This window comes from Ovis canadensis, chromosome 16 (assembly GCF_042477335.2).
Source record: "Ovis canadensis isolate MfBH-ARS-UI-01 breed Bighorn chromosome 16, ARS-UI_OviCan_v2, whole genome shotgun sequence".
In the NCBI taxonomy this organism is placed as follows: Eukaryota; Metazoa; Chordata; class Mammalia; order Artiodactyla; family Bovidae; genus Ovis; species Ovis canadensis.
This window is the reverse complement of record NC_091260.1, coordinates 15,023,319-15,048,300: the sequence shown is the minus strand read 5'-3', so window position 1 is coordinate 15,048,300 and position 24,982 is coordinate 15,023,319. Positions and strand designations below refer to the sequence as shown.

At 49.9% G+C, this 24,982-nt stretch overlaps 1 protein-coding gene across 1 annotated transcript in view; it reads right to left on the bottom strand.

Annotated features, from left to right (window-relative positions):
• Positions 1 to 24,982, bottom strand: part of DOCK2 (dedicator of cytokinesis 2) — a 474,846-nt gene that overhangs the window by 5,114 nt on the left and 444,750 nt on the right. The window contains exons 45-49 of the mRNA XM_069556001.1: positions 19,990 to 20,166; positions 18,022 to 18,105; positions 7,181 to 7,318; positions 2,654 to 2,781; positions 824 to 995 (exon numbers count right to left, since the gene is read on the bottom strand). Coding sequence (XP_069412102.1) covers positions 824 to 995; positions 2,654 to 2,781; positions 7,181 to 7,318; positions 18,022 to 18,105; positions 19,990 to 20,166 — 699 coding nt within the window. The remainder of the gene's footprint in view (positions 1 to 823; positions 996 to 2,653; positions 2,782 to 7,180; positions 7,319 to 18,021; positions 18,106 to 19,989; positions 20,167 to 24,982) is intronic.

Genomic DNA, 24,982 nt, shown 5'->3' with positions numbered 1-24,982 from the left:
GCTGTGGCGGTGTACACAGTTACGTACTGTACATACTATGCAGCTGTGGCGGTGGCATTCACCTAGACTCTTGTGTGAATGACACCCCCTGGAATCGTGAAAAGCTGTCTTATTTCCAGCCTTCTCCCTCTGGCAAGAATAGTCTCTGAGGCCTACTGGGAAGTTTGGGGAGGATTCTTTCGTCACTGGAAGGGATCTCAGCTGGTCCCTTGCCGTTTGTCTGGCAGCCCTCCCTTACGAGGATGCTAAATCCGTCTTCCTATTCCAGGCTCCCAGAATGCTTTCAACAAACCTCTCTTTGAGGGAAAGTTGGGGTTGAACCCAGGGCTGTCTGGCTCTGAGTCTCAAATTAAATAGTTATTAGTTTATAAGACAAAAACTCTCCAAGTCAGGGCAGTGAGAATTTCAGCTCTGCATGCTCAGCTGGGCTCTGGGTCCACGGGAGGAGCTTAAGACAGACATCACTGGTTAGACTGGCCCTGTGGTTGGGTGCAGAGGGCTGAGAGATAGAAACGCCTGGGCCAGGCTGGGAGGGTGACTCTCCCACACAGTGGTGGGCCAGGAGGCTACTCCCCAGCCTTGCAGAGTCCTGTGTGACGGTGGAAAGGACACAGTGACAGCCCAGGTCAATTCCACTCTGTCACACCCAGGCTGCCGGGGCGCCAACCAGCATGTCACCTCCCTGCCCCTCAGGTGCCTCCTCTGTAACCCCACCCAACCGTGAGGCTTGCGCAAGCCACGTCTCAGAGCCCCCAGCACTGTGCCAGACATGCAGTGGAGATCTGCCTGAGGCATCAGAGAGGATCCTGCCCCGGCCACTCACCCGCTTCAGGTCCGACTCTGCTGCTGGCTTCTCGTCTGCGAACACCACACTGCTCCTCTTGGCTCTCTTCTTGGACCTCCGCAGCTTGACCTCAGGCAGAGTGCTCCCTGGGGAAATGGGTTCCTCCTGCTCCACTTTTGGAGTCTTGGGAGGTGCTATTTCCAGGTCGAAGCTGAGTGGCAAGAGGGGCAGCAGTAGAGGCTGCAGTTAGAACTTTAGTGGAACTGTCCTGCAGGGACCCAGGCTGCCTGACCTGTCATTACAGGGCCAAGGGGGAGATCAGCTCACCTGGCAGAGTCTAGGGAGCTGCTTAATTTGCAAACACTCAAAATACAGTGTAAAATAAAATGGAAGGCTGCTGCTGCTGCTGCTGCTACGTCGCTTCAGTCGTGTCCAACTCTGTGCGACCCCAGAGACGGCAGCCCACCAGGCTCCCCCACCCCTGGGACTCTCCAGGCAAGAACACTGGAGTGGGTTGCCATCTCCTTCTCTAATGCATGAAAGTGAAAAGTGAAAGTGAAGTCGCTCAGTCGTGTCCGACTCTTCGCGACCCCATGGGCTGCAGCCCACCAGGCTCCTCCACCCATGGGATTTTCCAGGCAAGAGCACTGGAGTGGGGAGCCATTGCCAGTGAGCCATAAGACTGGTGACGGGAAGATAAAACTGGTTAAAAATATGGACCTGGATTCCAGTCTATGCCACTTTTGAGCTGAATGACTTTGGGCAAATCACTCAACCTCTCTGAGGCATGACTGCCCTTTCCTAAATGGGGGTGTTTGCAGCAACGTTGCAGAGTAGCCAAGAGATGAGGCCCAGGAGCCTTTAGCACATCCTCCCAGGGAGTGCCATCACAGGATCTTGTCAGTGCAGTAGCTGAGGTGTGCTCTGAGTGTCTGAGCAGGAAGACCTGCACAGAGGTGCAGGCAGGTACAGGAGGAAGAGGGGGTGGGGGGGAGGCAGGTACAGGAGGAGGAGCGGGGTGGGGGGAGGGGGGCAGATACAGGAGGAGGAGCGGGGTGGGGGGGCAGGTACAGGAGGAGGAAGGGGGCGGGGGGGCAGATACAGGAGGAGGAGGGGGGCGGGGGGGCAGGTACAGGAGGAGGAGCGGGGTGGGGAGTGAGGAGGCAGGTACAGGAGGAAGAGGGGGCGGGGGCGCAGGCAGGTACAGGAGGCGGAGCGGGGCGGGGGGAGTTGGGAGGGATGAAGCCCCTGCAGAGGGAAGCAGATGCGGAGCGCAGGCTTGCTGATGGAGACTGTCACGCGCTGTGGCAAGTTCTGCGGGGCCCTCAGGAAAAGCCACATTCCTCTCCGGGTCTCAGCTGACGCCAGAGCAAAGGCACTGAGCCCTACAGCGTGGCTGCGAGAGTTCTGTAGAGGCCCCAGGTGAGGAAAGGCTTTCCAGAGAAGGGCAGGAAGGTGGAGAAGCAAGCCCTGGGGCAGAAAAGGCAGAGAGGCTGTGCTGGGGGCGGGGCTGGGTCAGGGGTGCAGGGGGCTGCCTGGGGCAGGGGCGCAGGGGGCTGCCTGGGGCAGGGGTGCAGGGGCCTGCCTGGGGCAGGGGGTCAGGGGGCGGGGCTGGGGCAGGGGTGCAGGGGCCTGCCTGGGGCAGGGGCGCAGGGGGCTGCCTGGGGCAGGGGTGCAGGGGCCTGCCTGGGGCAGGGGGTCAGGGGGCGGGGCTGGGGCAGGGGTGCAGGGGCCTGCCTGGGGCAGGGGCGCAGGGGGCTGCCTGGGGCAGGGGTGCAGGGGCCTGCCTGGGGCAGGGGGCAGGGGGCGGGGCTGGGGCAGGGGTGAAGGGCCTGGGGCAGGGGTGCAGGGCCTGGGGCAGGCACTGACCTCTCGGAGGCGGCCTTGCTGGGCGTGCTGCAGTCGGAGCTCAGGGAAGCCATGGAGATGATGGACATCTGTCTGTAGGAGCGCAGCATGGACCGTGGCCGACCCACGCGCCTGTCCTCGAAGTCGGGCTGTGGGGGCAGGGGCAGGGAGCAGGGGGTTAGCAGGTAGGCCTGATGTTGGGGCGGGGCCCTGGGGTACCGGGCCCTCCACAGTCCTGCTGCCTTTCTCCTCCACCTGGGCGGGTGGAGCCGTGAGGCAGAGCTGCCCATGAGGACAGAAACGTTCTGGCTGGTTGAGCCTTTGGGTGGTTGTTCAATAAAGAGTTTGTTGGGCCGTTACTCCTGGTTCTTGAGAGGTGATGTCTAAATCCTTACAATTTCCCCTCTGACACGAATGTCTTTGTTTTCCACCCCTTTTCCACTGATGGGGAGACCCAGAATGGGGCCTGGCCAGACAGACCAACCTTGTGATTACAGGGCTGGTTCTCCAAGCTAGATAATGTCAGCTCAGCACCCAGGGAGAGAAGGGGAACTGGAGATGGGTTTCAGTTACATGGTCCAGGATTCATTCAGTCATGCCTATGTAATGAAGCCCCAATAAAAACTCAACACTTAGGCTAGGTGAGCTTTCCTGGCTAGCGATCATACATGGATGTCCCAGCAGGATAAATACTGACTGTGCCAAAGCCCTTGACCGTGTGGATCACAACAAACTGTGGAAAATTCTGAAAGAGATGGGAATACCAGACCACCTGACCTGCCTCCTGAGAAACCTGTATGCAGGCCAGGAAGCAACAGTTAGAACTGGACATGGAACAGACTGGTTCCAAATCGGGAAAGGAGTTCATCAAGGCTGTATATTGTCACCTTGCTTATTTAACTTATACGCAGAGTGCATCATGAGAAATGCCGGGCTGGATGAAGCATAAGCTGGAATCAAGATTGCCAGGAGAAATATCAATAACCTCAGATATGCAGATGATACCACCCTTATGGCAGAAAGTGAGGAAGAACTAAAGAACCTCTTGATCAAAGTGAAAGTGGAGAGTGAAAAAGTTAGCTTAAAACTCAACATTCAGAAAACTAAGATGATGGCATCCAGTCCCATCACTTCATGGAAAATAGATGGAGAAACAGTGGAAACAGTGAGAGACTTTATTTTGGGGGGCTCCAAAATCACTGCAGATGGTGATTTCAGCCATGAAATTAAAAGACGCTTGCTCCTTGGAAGAAAAGCTATGACCAACCTAGACAGCATGTTAAAAAGCAGAGACATTACTTTGCCAGCAAAGGTCTGTCTAGTCAAAGCTTTGGTTTTTCCAGTAGTCACGTATGGATGTGAGAGCTGGACTACAAAGAAAGCTGAGCGCCAAAGAACTGATGCTTTTGAACTGCGGTGTTGGAGAAGACTCTTGAGAGTCCCTTGGACTGCAAGGAGATCCAACCAGTCCATCCTAAAGGAGATCAGTCGTGAGTGTTCACTGGAAGGACTGATGCTGAAGCTGAAACTCCAATACTTTGGCCACCTGATGCGAAGAACTGACTCATTGGAAAAGACCCTGGTGCTGGGAAAGATTTAAGGCAGAAGAAGGGGATGACGGAGGATGAAATGGTTGGATGGCATCACCGAGTCAATGGACATGAGTTTGAGTAAACTCCAGGAGTTGGTGATGGACAGGGAGGCCTGGCGTGCTGCACTCCATGGGGTTGCAGAGTCAGACACAACTGAGCAACTGAACTGAATCCTGAAGACACAGAAATTATACGCTGGGGACCCTCCCAGACCTTATCCTATGCCTCTCTTCATTTGGCTGGTCCTGACTTGTTTCCTTCATAAATAAAAACTGTAATCCTAAGTACAGCCATCCTTCAATATCCCTGACTCCTTAGGACACCAAAATCCAGGGATGTTCAAGTCCCTTATATAAAATGGCATAGTGTTTGCACGTAACCTATGCATGCATGCATCATAAGTTACTTCAGTGGTGTCTGACTCTTTGCAACCTATGGACTGTAGCCCACCGGGCTCCTTTGCCCATGGGATTCTCCAGGAAAGAATACTGAAGTGGACTGCCATGTCCTTCTCCAAGTGAAAGTCAAAGTCGCTCAGTCGTATCCAACTCTTTGCAACCCCATGGATGTCCATGGAATTCTCCAGACCAGAATACTGGAGTGAGTAGCCTTTCCCTTCTCCAGGGGATCTTCCCAACCCAGGAATCGAACCCAGGTCTCCTGCATTGCAGGCGGATTCTTTACCAGCTGAGCCACAAGAGGGATCTTCCCAACCCAGGGATCGAACTGGCATCTCCTGTGTCTCCTGCATTGACAGGTGGGTTCTTTTCCACTCACACCACTTGGGAAGCCCAGCTTACGCATTGTTGCTGCTGTTTAGCCGCCGTCACATCTGACTCTCTGCGACCGCTGAACCGCAGCACACCTGTCTTCCCTGTCCTTCACCATCTCCCGGAGCTTGCTCAAACTCATGTCCATTGAGTTGTTGATGTCATCCAACCATCTCATCCTCTGTCATCCCCTTTTCCTCCTGCCCTCAATCTTTTCCAGAATTAGGGTCTTTTCCAATGAGTTGGCTCTTCACATCCGGTGGCCAAAGTATTGGAGTTTCAGCTTCAGTAACAGTCCTTCCAACGAATATTCAGGGTTGATTTCCTTTAGGATTGACTGGTTTGATCTCCTTGCAGTCCAAGGGACTCTCAAAGAGTCTTATCCAACACCACAGTTTGAAAGCATCAATTTTTGGTGCTCAGCCTTCTTTTTGGTCCAATTCTTATATCTGTACATGACTACTGGAAAAACCAGAGCTTTAACTAGATGGACCTTTGTTGGCAAGGTGATGTCTCTGCTTTTTAATATGCTGTCTAGGTTGGTCATAACTTTTCTTCCAAGGAGCAAGTGTCTTTTAATTTCATGACTGCAGTCACCCTCTGCAGTGATTTTGGAGCCCAAGAAAATAACATCTGTCACTGTTTCCATTGTTTCTCCATCAATTTGCCATGAAGTGATGGGACAGGATGCTACGATCTTAGTTTTTTGAATGTCGAGTTTTAAGCCAGCTTTTTCACTCTCTTCTTTCCGCTTCATCAAGAGGCTCTTTAGTTCCTCTTTACTTTTTGGCCATTAGAGTGGTGTCATCTGCACATCTGAGGTTATTGATAACCTATGTATAGTCTTTGGTATAATTTAAATCATCGATAGATTACTCGTAATACCCAATACAGTGTAAATGCTATATAAGTAGTTGTAAATACAATGTAAACATGAGGTTAATAGTTGTCAGCACAGCAGATTCAAGTTTTGCTTTTTGGAACTTTCTGGATTCTTTTCTCCAAATATTTTTGATTCTCCCTTGGTTAAATCTGTGAAGAGAACCCATGGATATGGAGGGAGGGCTACTTCTTGAGCTCTGTGAAATGATCAGAACTGAAGGGGTGGTGAGAGTCTCCAAACCTATAACCAGCTTGTCAGAGGTGCAGGGAAGCCTGGTGTCTTGGTGAGGGGGTCTTGTGGGGGACTCTGCCTGTAACCTATGCAACGTGGCCTAAGTCTGGGTGGTTGCCATCAGAACTGCACTGGGTGTCACACAGACAGTGTTGGAAAAGCCAGCTTGTCTCATGGAAAATCCGCCAGCCTGAAGACCCGAGTTCCCGGTGCGCTTCCCAGTACCTCACTTCCTGTCTCTGGGCCTCAGCTCCCCCATGTGTAAAATCGGAGGGTTGGACCAGATGGCCTCTGAGAGACTACACAGCCTTGACATTTTATGACGATACTTTCTGGAGAAGAGGATGAAAGAAGAGGTTCCGTGAGCACCAGGCCAATGGCCTCTTGAGGACTCAGAGCTTGTTAGTGGCCAAAAGTGCTGGCTTTGGAGGCCATCAGAGCCAGGTGCAAATTCGGAGCCTCACTGACTTGTTATATGTTGTCGTTTAGTCACTAAGTCCTGTTCGACCCTTTGCAACCCCGTGGACTGTAGCCCACCAGGCTCTTCTGTTGGTGGTATTTCTCAGGCAAGAACGCTGCAGCGGGCTGTCATTTCCTTCTCCAGAGGATATCCTGACCCAGGAATGGAACTCGCATCTCCCGCTTGGCAGGTGGATTCTTTACTACTCAGCCACCTGGGAAGCCCCATTTGTTATATAGCCTCTAGCAAGTCACTTAACGCCTTGGAACCTCTAGAATAGACATGAGGCGTTGAAAACCGCTCCCAAGCTTGTGATGAAGCCTAAATGATCTAAGCGCTTACATCAGACCAGCATATAGTAAGATGGTGCTTCATCAATGTTGCTTTTATTATTAGCACAATCTCTTGATTTGCTCAGGACTCAATTTATAACCGGCATTTATCTGCAATGACTTTTAAGGGACCAAGTTTCCCAGAAGGGTCCCTGGACTGGCTCTGGCACTGCTGGTTCTCAGGTCCCTCTGAAGGGCGGGCTCCTTTGCTCTGGTCTCTTCATCCTTCCTGCCCCACCCCACCCATTTCACCCTCCCTGGCCTTGGGGACCAGCCGTACCATCTCTCTGACACCATATTCCTTCTCCACCTTCACTTTCAGGTTCTTGAAACATTCCTCCATCCGGTCGTGGAAAGGCCGCAGATTTTCTGACACCCTTCTCTCGTGGATCTTAATGCCAGCTCCCAGGAAGGGGATCTGGGGAGAAAAGTGGTAAACGATGAGGCAGAAGTTGGCCATCTGGCTTCACAGAGTGGGAAGAAGACAAGTCCACCTGCTGAGAAATTGCTGAGGGCTTTAGGGTCTCAACAACCTTTAGCTGGGGTCACCAACCCTGGGAAATGGGACAATTGCATCCTTGAGGTTTGCTCTGAAAATAAGATTTCTAGGAGAAAGACCTCTGGCGGTCTTGCCTCGTGGAAGGGTTGCACCCTCTCCTCCTGCTCCCTCCCGTTAGAGGCTGCATGTTAGGGAAAGTCTGCATCTGGTGGGATCTACTGAGGGGCAGAGCGGGAGACCAGAGGAGTGGGGTCTCTGTTGCTTTGACTTAAACCCTTGTCCAAGAAATTCTTGGAGATGCAAATAGGAGAGTGTGACTGTTCAGAGACTGGGAGGTAGGAGAAGGGAAGGGCTGAGCAGAAAAGGCGTGGGCACAACCTGGTCTTACAACATGTATCCAGTGATAAGACCAAAGAAAGATAGCCGAGTGTTCATAGCATGGAGCTAACGAGCCAACAGGGGACTTTTAAAGTGAAAGTTAGTCACTCAATCATGTCCAACTCTTTGCGACCCTATGGACTATAGCCCACCAGGCTCCTCTGTCCATGGAATCCTCCAGGCAGTAATACTGGAGTGGGTTGCCATTCCGTTCTCCAGGGGATCTTCCTGACCCAGGGATCGAACCTGGGTCTCCTGCATTGAGGGCAGATTCTTAACTGTCTGAGCCACCAGAGAAGAGAATATTTTTAAAGTGATGCATGAGCTCTGGGAAGATGCAGGGGGAAGAGACGAGTCATGTGAGGCAGTCACGCCCTTATTCACCAGCAGAGGAGGTCAGTCCATACTGCGTGAATGGTAGACACAAGGACGGAAGCCAAGCCACAGTGGCTGCTGCAAGCTGAGAACAGATGGAAAACTTAGAAGTATGACCTCAGGGAAGCATAATGAGGGCTGCAAGGAGGACAATACAGATCACTTTGGAGGAAAAAAAATGTTTTGATGATGGTGACCCCAAGACGTTTCTGCCTCTTTCTCTTGGAGTACTCTCCCAAATGGCAAAGCGAAGGAGAGACTGAAATTCAGTGAGGCCAGGAGACACCTATGAACCTGGCCCAGAACACGTCAGGTGGAAGGTGGATGGAGGATGGTAACTGACCTTCTAGGACAGAGCGGGAGGTGTGATAAGAGGACAGTCTGCTCTGGGAAGCCAGGAAGGGTGCAGGGGTTAGAGGGCCCTGGTAGCTCAGAAAAGCTAGAGTGAGCTGAGAGGCTGAAAACAGGGATGGACTGAAGTTCTGTGACAGGAGCAGCTGGATGGCCAGGTCCCTGCAGTTTCATCTGGTAGCGTGTCATGTTTTCTCATTTCCTCAAGAAGCAGGAGCTTATCCTCTCGAATGATTAGAACAAAGGGCATCGAGCTAAGGGGTACCAGGCACAACAGAGGGCCAGGACGAGGAGCCAGACAGCAAACGGGGGGTTGAGGAAAAGTCTGCATACTGATCAAGGTGAGACCTTCATTTTTCTGTCTCCAAACTGCCAGCAGCACAGAACCCAGGAGTTCCTTTGCAGGCAATAGCTCAAAGCATCTGTCCTGGAGAAAGTGAATAGCCAGACGTGTGTGGATTACTCAGTTGCCGTATGTAATGCCATCCAGGTGACAAGGCCGTCTCTCATGCGCAGAGATAATCATTCAGCTTTGAGTGCCCCCACCCTTAACTAGGAACAGACTGCCAAGGATCACCAGGTATTGAAGGAAACCCTCCAGTGTGAAAGACAGTGATCAGAAGCAAAAGACAGGAGAGCAAGCAAACACCGAAGAGGAAGGAAAGAGGTGGGGGAGAGGGGAGGAAAGGAAGCATGAATGGATTAACCTGGAGGAGACAGAGAGAAGAGAGCCTAAAAACATTATTTAAAAAGTAATTAATGTACAAATTAAGAAAAGGTTTTCTATCCATTAAACAAGAAAAAGACTTTATTTAAAAAGAAAGGAATGATAATGGAAATACTGCATGAAAACCACTGAGATGGTGTTGTAAGGGGAGATAAAGGAACAGTTTTAATTTTATTAATACATTTTGGAAAACACAGAAAATCAATTAGCTAAGCATCCATCCCAAGGTAGTAGTAGAAGAGCAGCAAATTAAACCCACAAAGGGCAAAAGGAAGGAAATAATAAAAGGAAGAGAGAACATGAATGAAAAAGAAAACAAGCTGGCAGCGCAGGGGATTGACAAATCCAAAGGTGGGCTCTTTAAACTGATCAACCCCTTATAGGGCCAGTCAGACACCAGCAGGTGCCAATAACCAGCATCAGAGCTTCAAAAAGGAGTGTCACCACAGGAAGTACAAGCATCATGAAAAGTCATAAGAGGATATCATACAAAAGTTTATGTTAATAAATTTAATATTTGGATAAAATGGACGAATTGTTAGAAAAATACCACTTTCCAAAAAGGACACAAAATAAACAGGAAATCTGAGAAGTATTAAATTAAATACGTACTTTAAAACATTCTTGGCCTGTGTGGCTTCGCAGACAAATTCTAGCAAACATTTAGGGGATAAATAAATGCCAACTTTATAGAAACTCTTCAGAAAGGATTTTACATGTGGAATAATTTTCAAGTTACTTCTTGAGACCAGGATAACTGTTATAAAAATTGAATAAGAATATTATAAGAAATGAAAATTATATGTTAATATCTCTTTTGAGCAGAGATACAAAAATCCTGAAGAACATATTTTCAAATAGAATCTAGCAATATATAAAAATGATAATATATTATACCCAAGTGGGATTTATGTCATACATGCAAGGTTGGTTTAATATTCAAAAATCAACTAAAATAATTCACTGAATTAGCGGGATAATGAAGGAAAAATATGAGTATCTCAATAGATACATAAAAGGCATTTGATAAAAATCCCTTCATGACAAAGTAGCAAACTAAGCACAGAGGGGGACATCATCTTTAAAACAGCCCACTCCGTGGACTATGGACCCTTGCCCTGATGAAACACCCCACTCTGAACTATGGGCCCTTGCCCTGATGGAACGCCCCACTCTGTGAGCTATGGGCCCTTGCCCTGATGAAACACCCCACTCTGTGAGCTATGGGCCCTTGCCCTGATGGAACGCCCCACTCTGTGAACTATGGGCCCTTGCCCTGATGGAACACCCCACTCTGTGAGCTATGGGCCCTTGCCCTGATGGAACACCCCACTCTGTGAACTATGGGCCCTTGCCCTGATGAAACACCCCACTCTGTGAACTATGGGCCCTTGCCTGAACTATGGACCCTTGCCCTGATGAAACGCCCCACTCTGTGAACTATGGGCCCTTGCCCTGATGAAACACCCCACTCTGTGAGCTATGGGCCCTTGCCCTGATGAAACGCCCCACTCTGTGAACTATGGGCCCTTGCCCTGATGAAACGCCCCACTCTGTGAGCTATGGACCCTTGCCCTGATGGAACACCCCACTCTGTGAACTATGGGCCCTTGCCTGAACTATGGGCCCTTGCCCTGATGGAACGCCCCACTCTGTGAGCTATGGGCCCTTGCCCTGATGAAACGCCCCACTCTGTGAGCTATGGACCCTTGCCCTGATGGAACACCCCACTCTGTGAACTATGGGCCCTTGCCTGAACTATGGGCCCTTGCCCTGATGGAACGCCCCACTCTGTGAGCTATGGACCCTTGCCCTGATGAAACACCCCACTCTGTGAACTATGGGCCCTTGCCCTGATGAAACGCCCCACTCTGTGAACTATGGGCCCTTGCCCTGATGAAACGCCCCACTCTGTGAGCTATGGACCCTTGCCCTGATGAAACACCCCACTCTGTGAACTATGGGCCCTTGCCCTGATGGAACGCCCCACTCTGTGAGCTATGGGCCCTTGCCCTGATGGAACGCCCCACTCTGTGAGCTATGGGCCCTTGCCCTGATGGAACGCCCCACTCTGTGAGCTATGGACCCTTGCCCTGATGGAACGCCCCACTCTGTGAGCTATGGGCCCTTGCCCTGATGAAACACCCCACTCTGTGAACTATGGGCCCTTGCCTGAACTATGGGCCCTTGCCCTGATGGAACGCCCCACTCTGTGAGCTATGGGCCCTTGCCCTGATGAAACGCCCCACTCTGCGAACTATGGACCCTTGCCCTGATGGAACACCCCACTCTGTGAGCTATGGGCCCTTGCCCTGATGAAACACCCCACTCTGTGAACTATGGGCCCTTGCCCTGATGAAACGCCCCACTCTGTGAACTATGGGCCCTTGCCTGAACTATGGACCCTTGCCCTGATGAAACACCCCACTCTGTGAGCTATGGGCCCTTGCCCTGATGGAACGCCCCACTCTGTGAGCTATGGGCCCTTGCCCTGATGAAACACCCCACTCTGTGAGCTATGGGCCCTTGCCCTGATGGAACGCCCCACTCTGTGAGCTATGGGCCCTTGCCCTGATGAAACACCCCACTCTGTGAGCTATGGACCCTTGCCCTGATAGAACGCCCCACTCTGTGCACTATGGACCCTTGCCCTGATGAAACGCCCCACTCTGCTAACTATGGACCCTTGCCCTGATGAAACGCCCCACTCTGCGAACTATGGACCCTTGCCCTGATGAAACGCCCCACTCTGCGAACTATGGACCCTTGCCCTGATGGAACGCCCCACTCTGAACTATGGACCCTTGCCCTGATGAAACGCCCCACTCTGAACTATGGGCCCTTGCCCTGATGGAACGCCCCACTCTGTGCACTATGGGCCCTTGCCCTGATGAAACACCCCACTCTGTGAACTATGGGCCCTTGCCCTGATGAAACGCCCCACTCTGTGAGCTATGGACCCTTGCCCTGATGAAACACCCCACTCTGTGAACTATGGGCCCTTGCCTGAACTATGGACCCTTGCCCTGATGAAACGCCCCACTCTGTGAACTATGGGCCCTTGCCCTGATGAAACGCCCCACTCTGTGAATTATGGACCCTTGCCCTGATGGAACGCCCCACTCTGTAAGCTATGGGCCCTTGCCCTGATGAAATGCCCCACTCTGTGAGCTATGGACCCTTGCCCTGATGAAACACCCTACTCTGTGAACTATGGGCCCTTGCCTGAACTATGGACCCTTGCCCTGATGAAACGCCCCACTCTGTGAACTATGGACCCTTGCCCTGATGGAACGCCCCACTCTGTGAGCTATGGACCCTTGCCCTGATGGAACACCCCACTCTGTGAGCTATGGGCCCTTGCCCTGATAGAACGCCCCACTCTGTGCACTATGGACCCTTGCCCTGATGAAACGCCCCACTCTGTGAGCTATGGGCCCTTGCCCTGATAGAACGCCCCACTCTGTGCACTATGGACCCTTGCCCTGATGAAACGCCCCACTCTGCGAACTATGGACCCTTGCCCTGATGGAACGCCCCACTCTGAACTATGGGCCCTTGCCCTGATGGAACGCCCCACTCTGTGAGCTATGGGCCCTTGCCCTGATGGAACGCCCCACTCTGTGAGCTATGGGCCCTTGCCCTGATGGAACACCCTGATGTGGGAGACAGATGTCCTCCCCCTCTTCTTACACTCATCAGTGCAAAGAGGCAAGAAAAACAACTAAGCCGTACAAGCCTGGAACAGAAGGAGTAGAACATTTTATATTAGAGATGACATGACTGTATCTGTAAGACAGCGAAAAGAATGTACAGATGACTTGACTTACTAAGTGAATTTGGTAGGATTACTGGATACAATGTAAACATGTTTAAAAAATGTAATTATACTAACAAACAAAAAGAAAAAAGTTTAAAAGCAATACTATTTATGCTAGTTAAAGATATCAAATCACTAAAAACAAGTCTAATAAAAATGTGAAATATTTTTACTATGAAAACGACCAAACTTGCTGAGTGAAATTAAAGGACTGAAGAAAAGGACAGAGATCCCATGTTCCTATATTAGAAGAGTCAATATCAAGAAGACAAAAATTCTCTAATTAGTTTATATATTTAATATATTTTAATCAAAATCTCTGTGTTTTGGGGTGTTTAAAAATGGGCTGATTTTAAAATTTATATGGAAATATGAAGGAAGAGAAAGAGCAAGACAAATTTGCACAAGAAATGGAAGTTCTCTCACTACTAGATCTCAAGACCGACTATAAAGCTACAGTGATTAGAAAGAGAGTGGAACCGGTGCAAGCGTGGACAAAAAGACCGAAGGGATAGAACAGGAAGCCCAGAAACAGCCTGACACGCATATGATCAGTTTATGTCAAAGTGGGGGGAGATCATCGCCTTTCCAACAACGGTGCTGGAGCAGCTCAAAATCTGTATAGAAGACTAACAGACCCCTTACTTTATGTCAGTCAACATCAGCCATATACGTAAGAGGACAGCACGAAACCACAGCATGTCCCAGTAAGCAGCAGAGTACCATCACGATCTGGGCAGTCGGTCTTCAAGTGGACACAGAAGTGATAATCACTGAGAATCTCATAAATTGGACCTCATGAAAGCTACAAACTGCTGTTCTTCAGAAATACGTCATTGAGAAAGTGAACAGACAAGCCGCAGACTGAACAAAGATATTTACAATGTGCCAGACTACAGTGTGTCAAAGACATATATTTGGCAAATGACTCATATCCAGGATATATAGAAACTGTTCTGAATTATTAACAAAAGACAACTCAGTTAGTAAAATAAGTAAAAGATCTGAACAAACATTTCACAGAAAGGTTATTCAATTAGCCAATAAACACAGGGAAATGTGATGAACGCCATTGCTCGTGAAAGGAAACGCAAATGAAAATTAAACTGAGATACCCTCAGAGAGACTAAAGGTTGAGAATCACAGTGTGATGTGTCAGTAGAATGTGGGGCTATGCGGGCTCACAGAAGCTGTTGGTGGGAGTGTAAACTGGCTCAGCAACTTTGGGAAACTGTTTCTCAGTATCCAGTCAACCACAGATGAGCCTGTAGCCCAGCACTCCCGCTGCTGCACAGAGAGGGAGCGCACTGATCACTTCTGTCATCAAGAGACACGAGCAAGAATGCTCACACAGCTGTTCCCACACTACGCAAAGCCCAAAACAACCCACAGCCAGCAGGAGAACGCGAGACCCACGGGCACGTCACTTGTCCATTGCCACAGTCACACAATGGCGAACACTCGGCAACAAAAAGAAAACTGCTCCGGCATGCAACATCCTGGATGACTCTCAAAGACATTATGCTGAAAAAAAAAGCAGCCAGACGGACACAGCGACACACACTGTATAATACCATCTCTATGACGTTCAGAAATAGGCGAGACTAATCTGCAGAAGGGTGCCATTATCTACTAAAGCCGGCTGAGCGCCAAAGAATTGATGCTTTTGAACTGTGGTGTTGGAGAAGACTCTTGAGAGTCCCTTGGACTGCAAGGAGATCCAACCAGTCCATTCAAAAGGAAATCAGTCTCGAATATTCACTGGAAGGACTGATGCTGAAGCTGAAGCTCCAATACTTTGGCCACCTGATGTGAAGAACCGACTCACTGGAAAAGACCCTGATGCTGGAAAGATTGAAGGCGGGAGGAGAAGTGGATGACAGAGGATAAGATGGTTGGAGGGCATCACTGGCTCAATGGACATGAGTTTCGGTAAACTCCAGGAGTTGGTGATGGACAGGGAGGCCTGGCGTGCTACAGTCCATGGGGTCACGAAGAGTTGGTCACGACTGAGCAACTGAACTGAACTGACTAAAGCCAGATATTCTCATCTATTATAACCAAGCAACTCCATAGCTAGGAATATACCTGACAGAAATTGAGCATGTTTGTGCTAAAAAGATACATACGAAGATGTTCAGAACAGAACTACTTGAAACAGCCTCAAACTGAAATCACCCCAAATCTCCATCAGTTAAAAAATGAAACAAAACAAAATTTCCTGGCATAGTTATACAGTCCAGCTGCATAGATTATTATATACATCAATAAAAATGAATAAATAATGGCCTTGTATAATAAAATTAATCAATTTTAAAACATAACTTTAAACAAAATGTTAGACACAGAAGACTGTGTACCGTGTGATCCCATTTATACAGAGGTCAAAAATCAGGAAAAGGTTAGAAATGAATGCCTGGATGGTTGAAAACTATTGTTAAAAAGCAAGTGAATAGTTACTGTAAAGGCAGGGTAATAGCCGACCTCGGGGAGAGCTGGCAGCGACCACAGGAAGGCACAAGAGAGGCGTCTGTGCTACAGGAATTCTGGGCCTCCATCGGGGGGTGGTCACACGGGTGTACATGGTGATAAATCCACGTGTTGTGTAGTTTTGTTGGGTCTGCTTCTTTGTATGTAATGCTTCATAATGTTTACAAGAAGAATGCACTATAGACATCTTTCCATGCCGATAAATATAGAGAAGAATCTTTACAAAGAAATAAATTAAGCGATCAATCTTGAAACCCATGGAATCCTGAACCCATCATATACTGTGCACTTCTAGCTCCTGGTGTGTTGCCATGGGTACAGGTATAGCCCCCTTTGAACTCCAAGGATCCTGTGTTTTGAGAAAATCCAAAGTGAATCTGGCTTTGCCAAACCAAGAGCCAGTCTATAATTAAGCTTCAAGAGGGGAGGCGGGGAGTGGGTCCAGGCCTGGCACACAGTTGGAGCTCAATGCAGATTATGTAAGTTGCAAGAATGAATGGAAAGAAATGAAGGAGGAAGAACTAATCTGCTGTGGGTAATGTTAGAAAGGCCACCTTCACCCTGAGCAGGGCAGCGTCTTCCGAGTATCTAGGATGTTGGCCTCTGAGTGGGAGGGACGTGGTCCAGGGCAATCCCCTTTGCTGGGCTTCCTTCAGCAATCTGGCAGAGGAGGTGGGGCTGGTGCTAAGGTGAGGGCACGCGCTCTCCACCAGGGGGTGCTGTTGGAGGAGGCCTAGCCAAGGGCTCTCAGAGGCCGTAACATCCAATTCATGCTTCACTCTCCCTTCTTTGCTTGTGGTATCCCTTTATTAATGGAGTCAGACACGACTGAGCGACTTCACTTCACTTCCTTGGAAAAATGTCCTTAGAAGGCACAGCCTGGTATCGGCCGCACTGTGAGGCCACAATCCAGGCCATACTTTGGGTACAGCGGCTATGGCCCAGAGAGTCCCCTCCCAGGGGATAAGGCCCACCCAGCAGAGGCCCAGGCAACAACATGGACTGAGAATGACACCCGACAAGCAGACAAATTCGTATGACATTTCTGCCCTCCTTGGGGTGCCCCAGAAAGAACGGAAGCAGGAAGCCAACCAAGGTCGAGGCTACCTGCTTCCCAAGCTGGGCATGGGGAGGGTGGGCATCATTACTTGAGCATTAAAGGACACGGTGACCTCAAGAGCTGGGGCCCTTGGGGATGACCGGGTTTCACAAGGCAAGCAGGGAGAGAAACTTGCAGACACACAGAATGCACTTAGGAGAGTGTACTGCACAGCCCTTGGCGGTTCATTTTTAAGGCCTCACTTTGCATAAACTGGCAGAGGCAGAGAAGGACCTGAATTAGGAATTCTTATTTTAAGAAGAGAGGCTGCACCCAACGCTTCGCATTCCTGATTTCCCTGGAGTCACAAAAACTCCCCACCACAACAGCTCGCCTTTCTTTGCTCTGTGACTGGCAAGAAGGGAGGGCTGGCCCTGCTCGCCGCCCCCAGCGCGCCCTCTGGAGCTCACCCTGGGTCCTGGGTGCTGGGTGGTCCATGGAGAGCAGGGAGGTGTTGGGGAGGGGTGCTGCAGGCCCAGACTAGCAGCCTGGTCCTCTGAACACCTCTGGAGAGGGGTCTGTGAATTGTTTCTTCTCCAGGGAGTGGGAAAGAGATGGAGGAAGAGAAAACCCAGGAGAGGGAGCCAGAGAAAAAGCAGAGAAGGAGGAAGGGCAGTGGAGAGAGAAGCAGAAGGGAAGTAGAGCCAGGAGTGAGGTGTGAGGGGGGCGGCAGAGAGGGGCCCGGGTCAGAGACAGAGCCCGGGAGCAAAGAGCTGTCAGGAGAGAAATACAGAGGGCGGTGCAGAGTGAGACAGGGAGGAGATGTGGAGGGAAGGGACGGGGGCGACAGGGTGCAGGGAGGGGACGGGTGGACGAAGGACACGCAGGCAGCAGGGGAGAGCAGGCAGGAGGAGCAGTCTGTCCGAGGCCGGGGGCTGCACTGCCAGGGGCTGAGCAGCTGGTGTGGAGGGCAGGTGCTAAGGTGAGCACCTTTGAGCCCACCAACCAAACCAAGGCCTCGATTATTTTTGAAACCTGGTATCCATCTGAGCATTAACTGTGATAAACTGGGTCAGCCTTAGAAGGAGGGGAGATGGGGGTGGGGGCTGGAGTCTCCCGTTATCTGATTGGTGGGTGCTGGGTGCAGGGCGTGGTGGTGAGAGGTGTGCGGGAGCCTGGATTTCATCTCGGTCCCACTGGGAGAGGCTGCCTCCTGAATTCAACACCCAGCAGCGCAGCACCTCTGCACAGTGCCCTGAGGCACCCTACTTCCGGGATGTGCCTGCTCAGGTGAAGACAGAGTCAGAGGAAAGGTCCAAAACCAAGGGGCAGGAGAACAAGTAAAGCCAGGCCATACCCGCCTGGGGTCAGTGGAGGGCAAGCTGGCCAGGAAGGGCAGAGGAGGGCCAGGGCCGGGGCTCCCCAGGCCAGCTCTGCTGTACCTGCCAGGCGATCAGGTCCTTGAGGCGTGTCAGCTTGTCCTGGTCCTCCGGGTGCTCCCGGGCGTACTCTTCAGTGAAGAAGGCCTGGGAAGACAGACAAGACATTGGGGGTTTCCTGCGCCTTTGGCGTGAACCCCACAACACATCTCTCTGGCACTGGCAGAGGATTCCATTTGAAAGGGTCAGGAGTGAGGCCACTGCTATGTAGATGGGCAGCAGTCAGGGAGCTCGGGGACTCATGTCACCTATTCCCAGGGTGCAGATCAGTATCTATTGGGAAAGGGTCACAAACAAACCCCAGGGAAACAGCTGTTAGATGGAGGTGGTGGGGGGTGGTCTCTGGACCAGTAGCATCACCTTTGAACAAACTCCACCCAGGCTGACTGAATCAGAACCTCTGGGGTTGGGATGGGGTAGCAGCAACCATGTGTTAGGAAATCCTGCAGGGGTTTCTGCTGCAGTTCAACGCATTGTCCCATGGGAAAAACCTCAGTAAGGAATTTCACCCGACGGTCTTTCCAGTGCACCTCCCTACGGTGTGGGACCTTGGCAGCCCAGCTTTTTCTGGGCTCACGTGCTCAGTGTGTGCACATATATACAGACACCTCTTATCACCCCTCAAGGATGTACAGAGGGTTACCAGTGATGATTGTATGGGGTATCCAAGGGTAACTGCAAGGACTGACTGGAATTACTGTCCCTGAATTATACTATTGTGTCGTATTTTTAGTCTTACATCAATGGATGACATAGAAAAGTTAATTAGAAATTCATCAGGAGATTTTTGAGAATGAGTTGACCATTTTTCCCTCCGCATCCCATTAAAAGATGCTTACTCCTTGGAAGGAAAGTTATGACCAACCTAGATAGCATATTCAAAAGCAGAGACATTACTTTGACAACAAAGGTCTGGCTAGTCAAGGCTATGGTTTTTCCTGTGGTCATGTATGGATGTGAGAGTTGGACTGTGAAGAAAGCTAAGCACCAAAGAATTGATGCTTTTGAACTGTGGTGTTCATTGGAAGGACTGATGCTGAAGCTGAAACTACAATACTTTGGCCACCTCATGTGAAGAGTTGACTCGATGAAAAAGACTCTGATGCTGGGAGGGATTGGGGGCAGGAGGAGAAGGGGACGACAGAGGATGAGATGGCTGAATGGCATCACTGACTCAATGGACATGAGTTTGAGTGAACTCCGCGAGTTGGTGATGGACAGGGAGGCCTGGTGTGCTGCAATTCATGGGGTCGCAGAGTCGGACACGACTGAGCGACTGAACTGAACTGAACTGATAGGTGAAAACCAAAGAAAACTTTCTATTCTATCTCAGTGCTGGGAAAAGCTGTGCCCCACCCCCACCCCACACCGTTACTGAATAATTATCTTCCTCCAGTGGAAAATGTGACTCCTATAACCAATGGCCCTTCCCTTTTTGCCATGGACACCATGAGGCTCAAAAATGAAATCTGTGGCTGAAACGTGTGCAGATTTCTAGAGGGACCTTATGACTGGAGTATCTAGATACGAACTCTCTGGAGCTGATCTCCCATCCCTTCTGGATTTGCACAGATTCTGGGTTTCACTTCTTCCCATCTGTAGAGGTCATTCCCATCATCTGTAGAAGAGATGACTTTTCACAAGTGGCGCAGACTTTGACTGGTGGGTCCTGACTTTCCTGGTCTGGATCATGGTCGTCCCAGAGTCTCTCTTTGACAGAGGCACCTGGGTGTGCCCAGCGGGATAAGGGACGCCTATGAGTGCTGCTCCTTCCTGCACCACACAGAGCGCGGCATCGAGGGAGGGAAGCAGATGAGGGTCAGGCTGTGGGAACTCTGGGGGCGCCTGAGGCCTGAACACCTGCCATGCCCTTCTGAGGGACAGATGGCTGCATGAGATGAGTGATAGCAGCTCTCTGCCCAGGACCCTCCTGCCACCGCCCTGTCCCGTCCAGGAGAGGGGACCCCTCACCTTCTCGTACTTGGCGAACCCTCCCATGACAGCAGGGTCCACGATCCCATTCAGGAGCATGGAGAGCGGGTTAATGGGGAGGGTCTCGTCATTCTGATACTGGTTTATCATCATCAGGATCTTCTCATTGGCGGTGGACATGGTTTCGATGGCATTCTCCAGAGGGCTAATTGTGGTCTGTTGAAAACAAGATCACCAAGAAGAAAGGGCCTGAGCAGGCTGCTTTAAAAACAGGTATAATTATTGGGATTGATTTCCTCTGGGGTTGGAATTCAAATGAAGCAATGTTCCCCAAGGGGCTGTAGCAGGCTCCCGTGGTAATTACTGAGCCCTGGGGGCCGTCTGCTGTCTGGGGAAGCGACAAGCTGAATTTCTGCTTAGTGAGAATAAGATTTCCCTGGGGAAACGAAGTAGGCAGTGGCAGGCACTCTTTGGGGTTTCAGTGGTTGGATGTGCTCCAAGCAGGCTTTTTCCTCTTATTACCTGGTGAGAGACACTCCCACTCAACCCAAGCGGCACTGGATGTGCACCCACGACGTGTGAGCCCTGAGCTGGAGGCCAGAGCAGCTGATGGCACAATCACCGGCCGGGCCCACATCAGGTCCCGAGACTTGTTATATGCGGGTCACTGTTCCAGCGTAGGCTTCGTTTAGCTGGGAGGTAAAACTAAACACCTTTTCAATACCTCTTAAAAAGCAAGATAAATAGAACGCTGGGTTTCCCAGGTAGCACAGTGGTAAAGAATCTGCCTGCCACTTCAGGAGACGCAAGAGATAAGGATTCAACCCTGAGGTCAGGAAGATCCTCTGGAAGAGGAAAGGGTATTCTTTCTCACTCCGGTATTCTTGGCCTGGGAAATTCCACGGACAGAGGAGCCTGGAGGGCTACAGTCCATGGGGTCTCAAAGTCAGACACCACTGAAGAACTGGGCACAGCTCAGCAAACAGTGGCATTAGGCGCTAACTGGCAAAACCGTGGTTCCCATGAGCATAGGATCTAGGCAAAACAGGAAATAAGTCTTCAAACTTTCTCTGTGACAGAGCCAGATGCTGTCTGTGGCAACAACTCAACACTGTCACTGCAGGAAGAAACCAGCTACAAACAGTGTGAGAATCAGTGAGCGTGGTTGTTCCAATGAAACTGTTTACCAAAATAAATGCAGGTGGGATCTGGCTCATAGGCCATAGCTTCCTGACCCCTGAACTAAACTAAGCAAATTAAAAATGAGTGTAAATCTCAGCCAGCTTTCCTATCTGTGTGACCTTGGGCAAGTTTCCTAAACTTTCCAAGCCTCAGTTGACTTTTTGGTAAAATGAGAAGAATATCTACTTCAAAAAGTAGCTGATGGTAATTATTATTACCTCTTGTAGACATTAGGACAAGGAACAGCATCCGTCCTAAGAAGGGAAGACTCACTGGCAGGGCGGGTGGGCGCTGGAGGGAATGGTCAGGAAACCTGAGAAACCCTCCTGGAGGAGGGGGCCCTAAGTGCTGCTGTCTGTTGAAACGGTGGTGTTACAGGGCCTGCCTCATGAGCACACAGCAAAGGGTAGTTCAGACAATACAACACCTGACTCACAGCAGCGCTCTTTACAAAGCGCATCGGCTAGTTTCTGTCACTGTTGAGCGTTCGAGAGGGGCAGGCCCGGCATTCACAGCCACGTTCTCGGTCATCTTTCTAAACTATTTCCCTAAATCCCTGGAAATCCTAGCCTCCTCGCCCACTCTCCTTGTCTCTGGACATTTCTGAAGATGGTCCTGCGAGCAGGCTGCCTCTGTGTGTCACTGCCACTCGCTGTCACGCATGCACACACGTGCACGCACACTCACACACACGCAAAGGGGAGCTGGAGGGAAAGGCTGCTCAGCCTGGTGGGGGCAGCAGCCCGTGTCCTACAAGCTGCAACCCACGGTCCAGTGTCTGTCTTAGAAATCCTCTGAGCTGCATGAGATAAGCATTATTATTACAACTTACATCCATCACTGATCACGGGGCAGTTCAAGTTCCATCTTCGGGCTTTAGCTTTTCCATATGCAAAATAATCCCAATGGATGGAAACTAGGGAAGGGTTTGCACACTGGAGATCTGTAGGTCAAACTGGGACTGGGCCTGTCATTCAGCCAGCACATGAGTTCTAATGTTTTTAGAAATTAATTCAGCCTGAAGGAGTTTGCTGCAGCTTCTCCCACGGCCTGTTGTTTGACCATTTCACATATTTACAGTATCTTCTTGGGCTCTGAAGGTATTTAGATTTGTAGCTCTTGGATTAAACGACCTTCAGAGTGTCTTTCAGCTCGGAAACTCCATAGTTTCATCTTTTATTTTGGCCACACTGTGTCTTGTGGGATTTTAGTTCCATGATGAGGAACTGAACCTGGGCCCTTGGCAGTGAAAGGGTGGACAGCCAGAGAATTTCCATGAAATTCCATAGCTTTTTCATGTCTACTTTACAGATGATGAAAACTAAGGCCAGAGATGCACTGTGTTTATCCAACATCATATAGCCTCTTAATAACTAGGTTGAATTTGGGCCTCTGACCCCCAGCTCAGAACTTCTTGTAAAGATTAAATATTCTCAGGACCAAGAACAAGGAAAGAACTCTCAATAAGCAAGACTTACACTTGAATCCCATCAGAAAACAACTCTCCGCACAAACTGTACTATAGTCACGGCAGTTCATGAGAGAAACCACCAAGAACAAGACACAAATTCTGTAACGCAAAAAACAAATGTCTGGAGAGGCATCCACTCAGCAGGCATGACGCTGTTGTGTCTGAAACATCCTGAATTCTTTGTAACTCAACTGAGGGAGGTTAAGAGAGACAAATTTCCTCTGGTCAACTTTTTGGAGGCTTTCCCAACCACTTCTATCAGGGGGGTATCAGTCAAGGTTGACTATTTCCTTCCTAATTTCAGAATCATGAGTTCATAAAGTAAAGTAACCATTTCAGATATTATAGGCTTCTGCATATTAATTGAGTGACGGGCTGATGAATTTACTTAATTACTATTCTTGAGCACCAATTATGTGTCTGGGACTATTCTTTGCACTCAGAGATACAGCCAGGAACAAAATGGACAAAAACCTGTCTTCCTGGAGCTCACAGCCTAGTGGAGCTTATATTCTAATGTTACTATATGCAAAATTATAGATATTAAACAGAAACATACAGACAAGTTACGTTGTCCATCAGGAGGCGAGATACCCTGGCAGAGGGGGCCGGGGCATGCAGGGAGTGCAGGCAGGGATCCCCTCAGTTTGCTGACAGCCCCGAGGGGACAGTGATGAACAGAGGTGCCTCTTTGAGCCCACCAGAGGAGAAGGCACAGCCAGGGTCAACGGGTAGAGACCATAGCTTAGTGGAAAGCTTCCAATTCCTCACCTCAAAAATGGGATTAATCATAACAGCGTACTTCACAGGGTTTTGTGGGATTAAATAGAATAATGCTAGAAAGCCCTTGACACAGCTCCTGGAACACTTCTCCGAGCTTATCACACACCACTGTGTCCCCTGAATAAAGGTCATGTGTCGTTTCTTCCTCTCCAGGGCACTAACTCTGGGGTGGGTTGCAAACACACTGAGGAAGGAGAGAGTGACTCTATCCAGATGCCTGATTTAAGAAGTTAAAGTCAAACCTCACCTCTTTTATTAAAAAAAGAAAAAAAAAAGGTCAGTTTATTCATTTCTGGCCATGCTGGGTCTTAGTTTCAGCACTTGGATCTTCAGTCATAGCTGTGGCACGTGAACTCTTAGTTGCGGCAGGCACGTGGGCTCTAGTTCCCTGACCAGGCATCGAACCCAGGCCCTCTGCACTGGGAGCACGGAGTCTTAGCCACTGGATGACCAGGGAAGTCTCAAACCTCATCTCTTTTACTAACCTTGAACAATCCACTACCTGGGTTTCCTCATCTGTGAAACGGAACATCTACCTTGCACTTGTGGAGGGGTTTAAATGAGGTCACTCCTATGAACAGCTTAGCACACGCTCCATAATGTCTGTTGACGTTATCATCGTTTTATATTTTACTAAGGTCTGGGCCACATCTGTGTAAAGGAGATGGAGGGTCACCTGGCTTCTGGGGGTGTGGGCCTTAAGGGCTGAAGGGGGATGGTTTCAATGCTTATCAAACAGCGCTGGAAATGTCAGTCAGACCGTGTCCCTCCTGTGCGTGCAGCTCCAGTTCAGCCAGTGGCAACGCCTGAGACCTTATGGTGCCTACAAGGTCCTACATGACCTGCTAGCAGACCACTGCTACTCCTCCCTCACTTGTTCTGATCCAGACATGAGCTTGTTCTGCCCCAGGGCCTTTGCACTTGCTGTTCCCTCTGCTAGAAGGTGCTTCTCTTGGATATTTGCACAGATAGTTCCCTCACTTCCTCCAGGCTTTTGCTCAAAAGGCATTTAGCCAGAAGACTTTCTCTCCCCATGCTATTTAAAATAACCCCCATTCATTACCTTTCTCTTTTATTTTATCCAGAGTAGTTTTCTCCACCTGACATAGTATATATTTACTCAGTCTTTTTTAGTGTCTTCACCACTAGAATGTAAGCTTCACTGTAAAATCTCCAGCTGCCTGACATGTGTTAGGAACTCAAACATTTGATGAATGAATAAGTGAATAAGATATCCTGAATACACCCCTGCTTCTCAAGTTCCCCTTGCTGGGAGCTGCAAGATCCTTAGCTATCTGAGAACATAGAGACCCTGAAGTGAGTTATGAAGCAAAATGCATGCTATATGTGGAGCAAATACATCGAGTTCACACATCTGCGTTGCAGTCAGAGCTTTGCCCTGCATGATTTCCTTTCTCCGAGCTTTAGTTCATCCAACTCTAAAACGAGTTCATAGCGGGATTCGCAAAGGGCTCCCAAACAACTGCTGTGGGGGAGACTATGAGGAGCTGAATGTGTCCGTGGAGTTCCAGGCCCTCTGCTTCACCTGTACCAGCCACAGAAGCTCCATTACTGGATTCTATGGTACCTTTCATT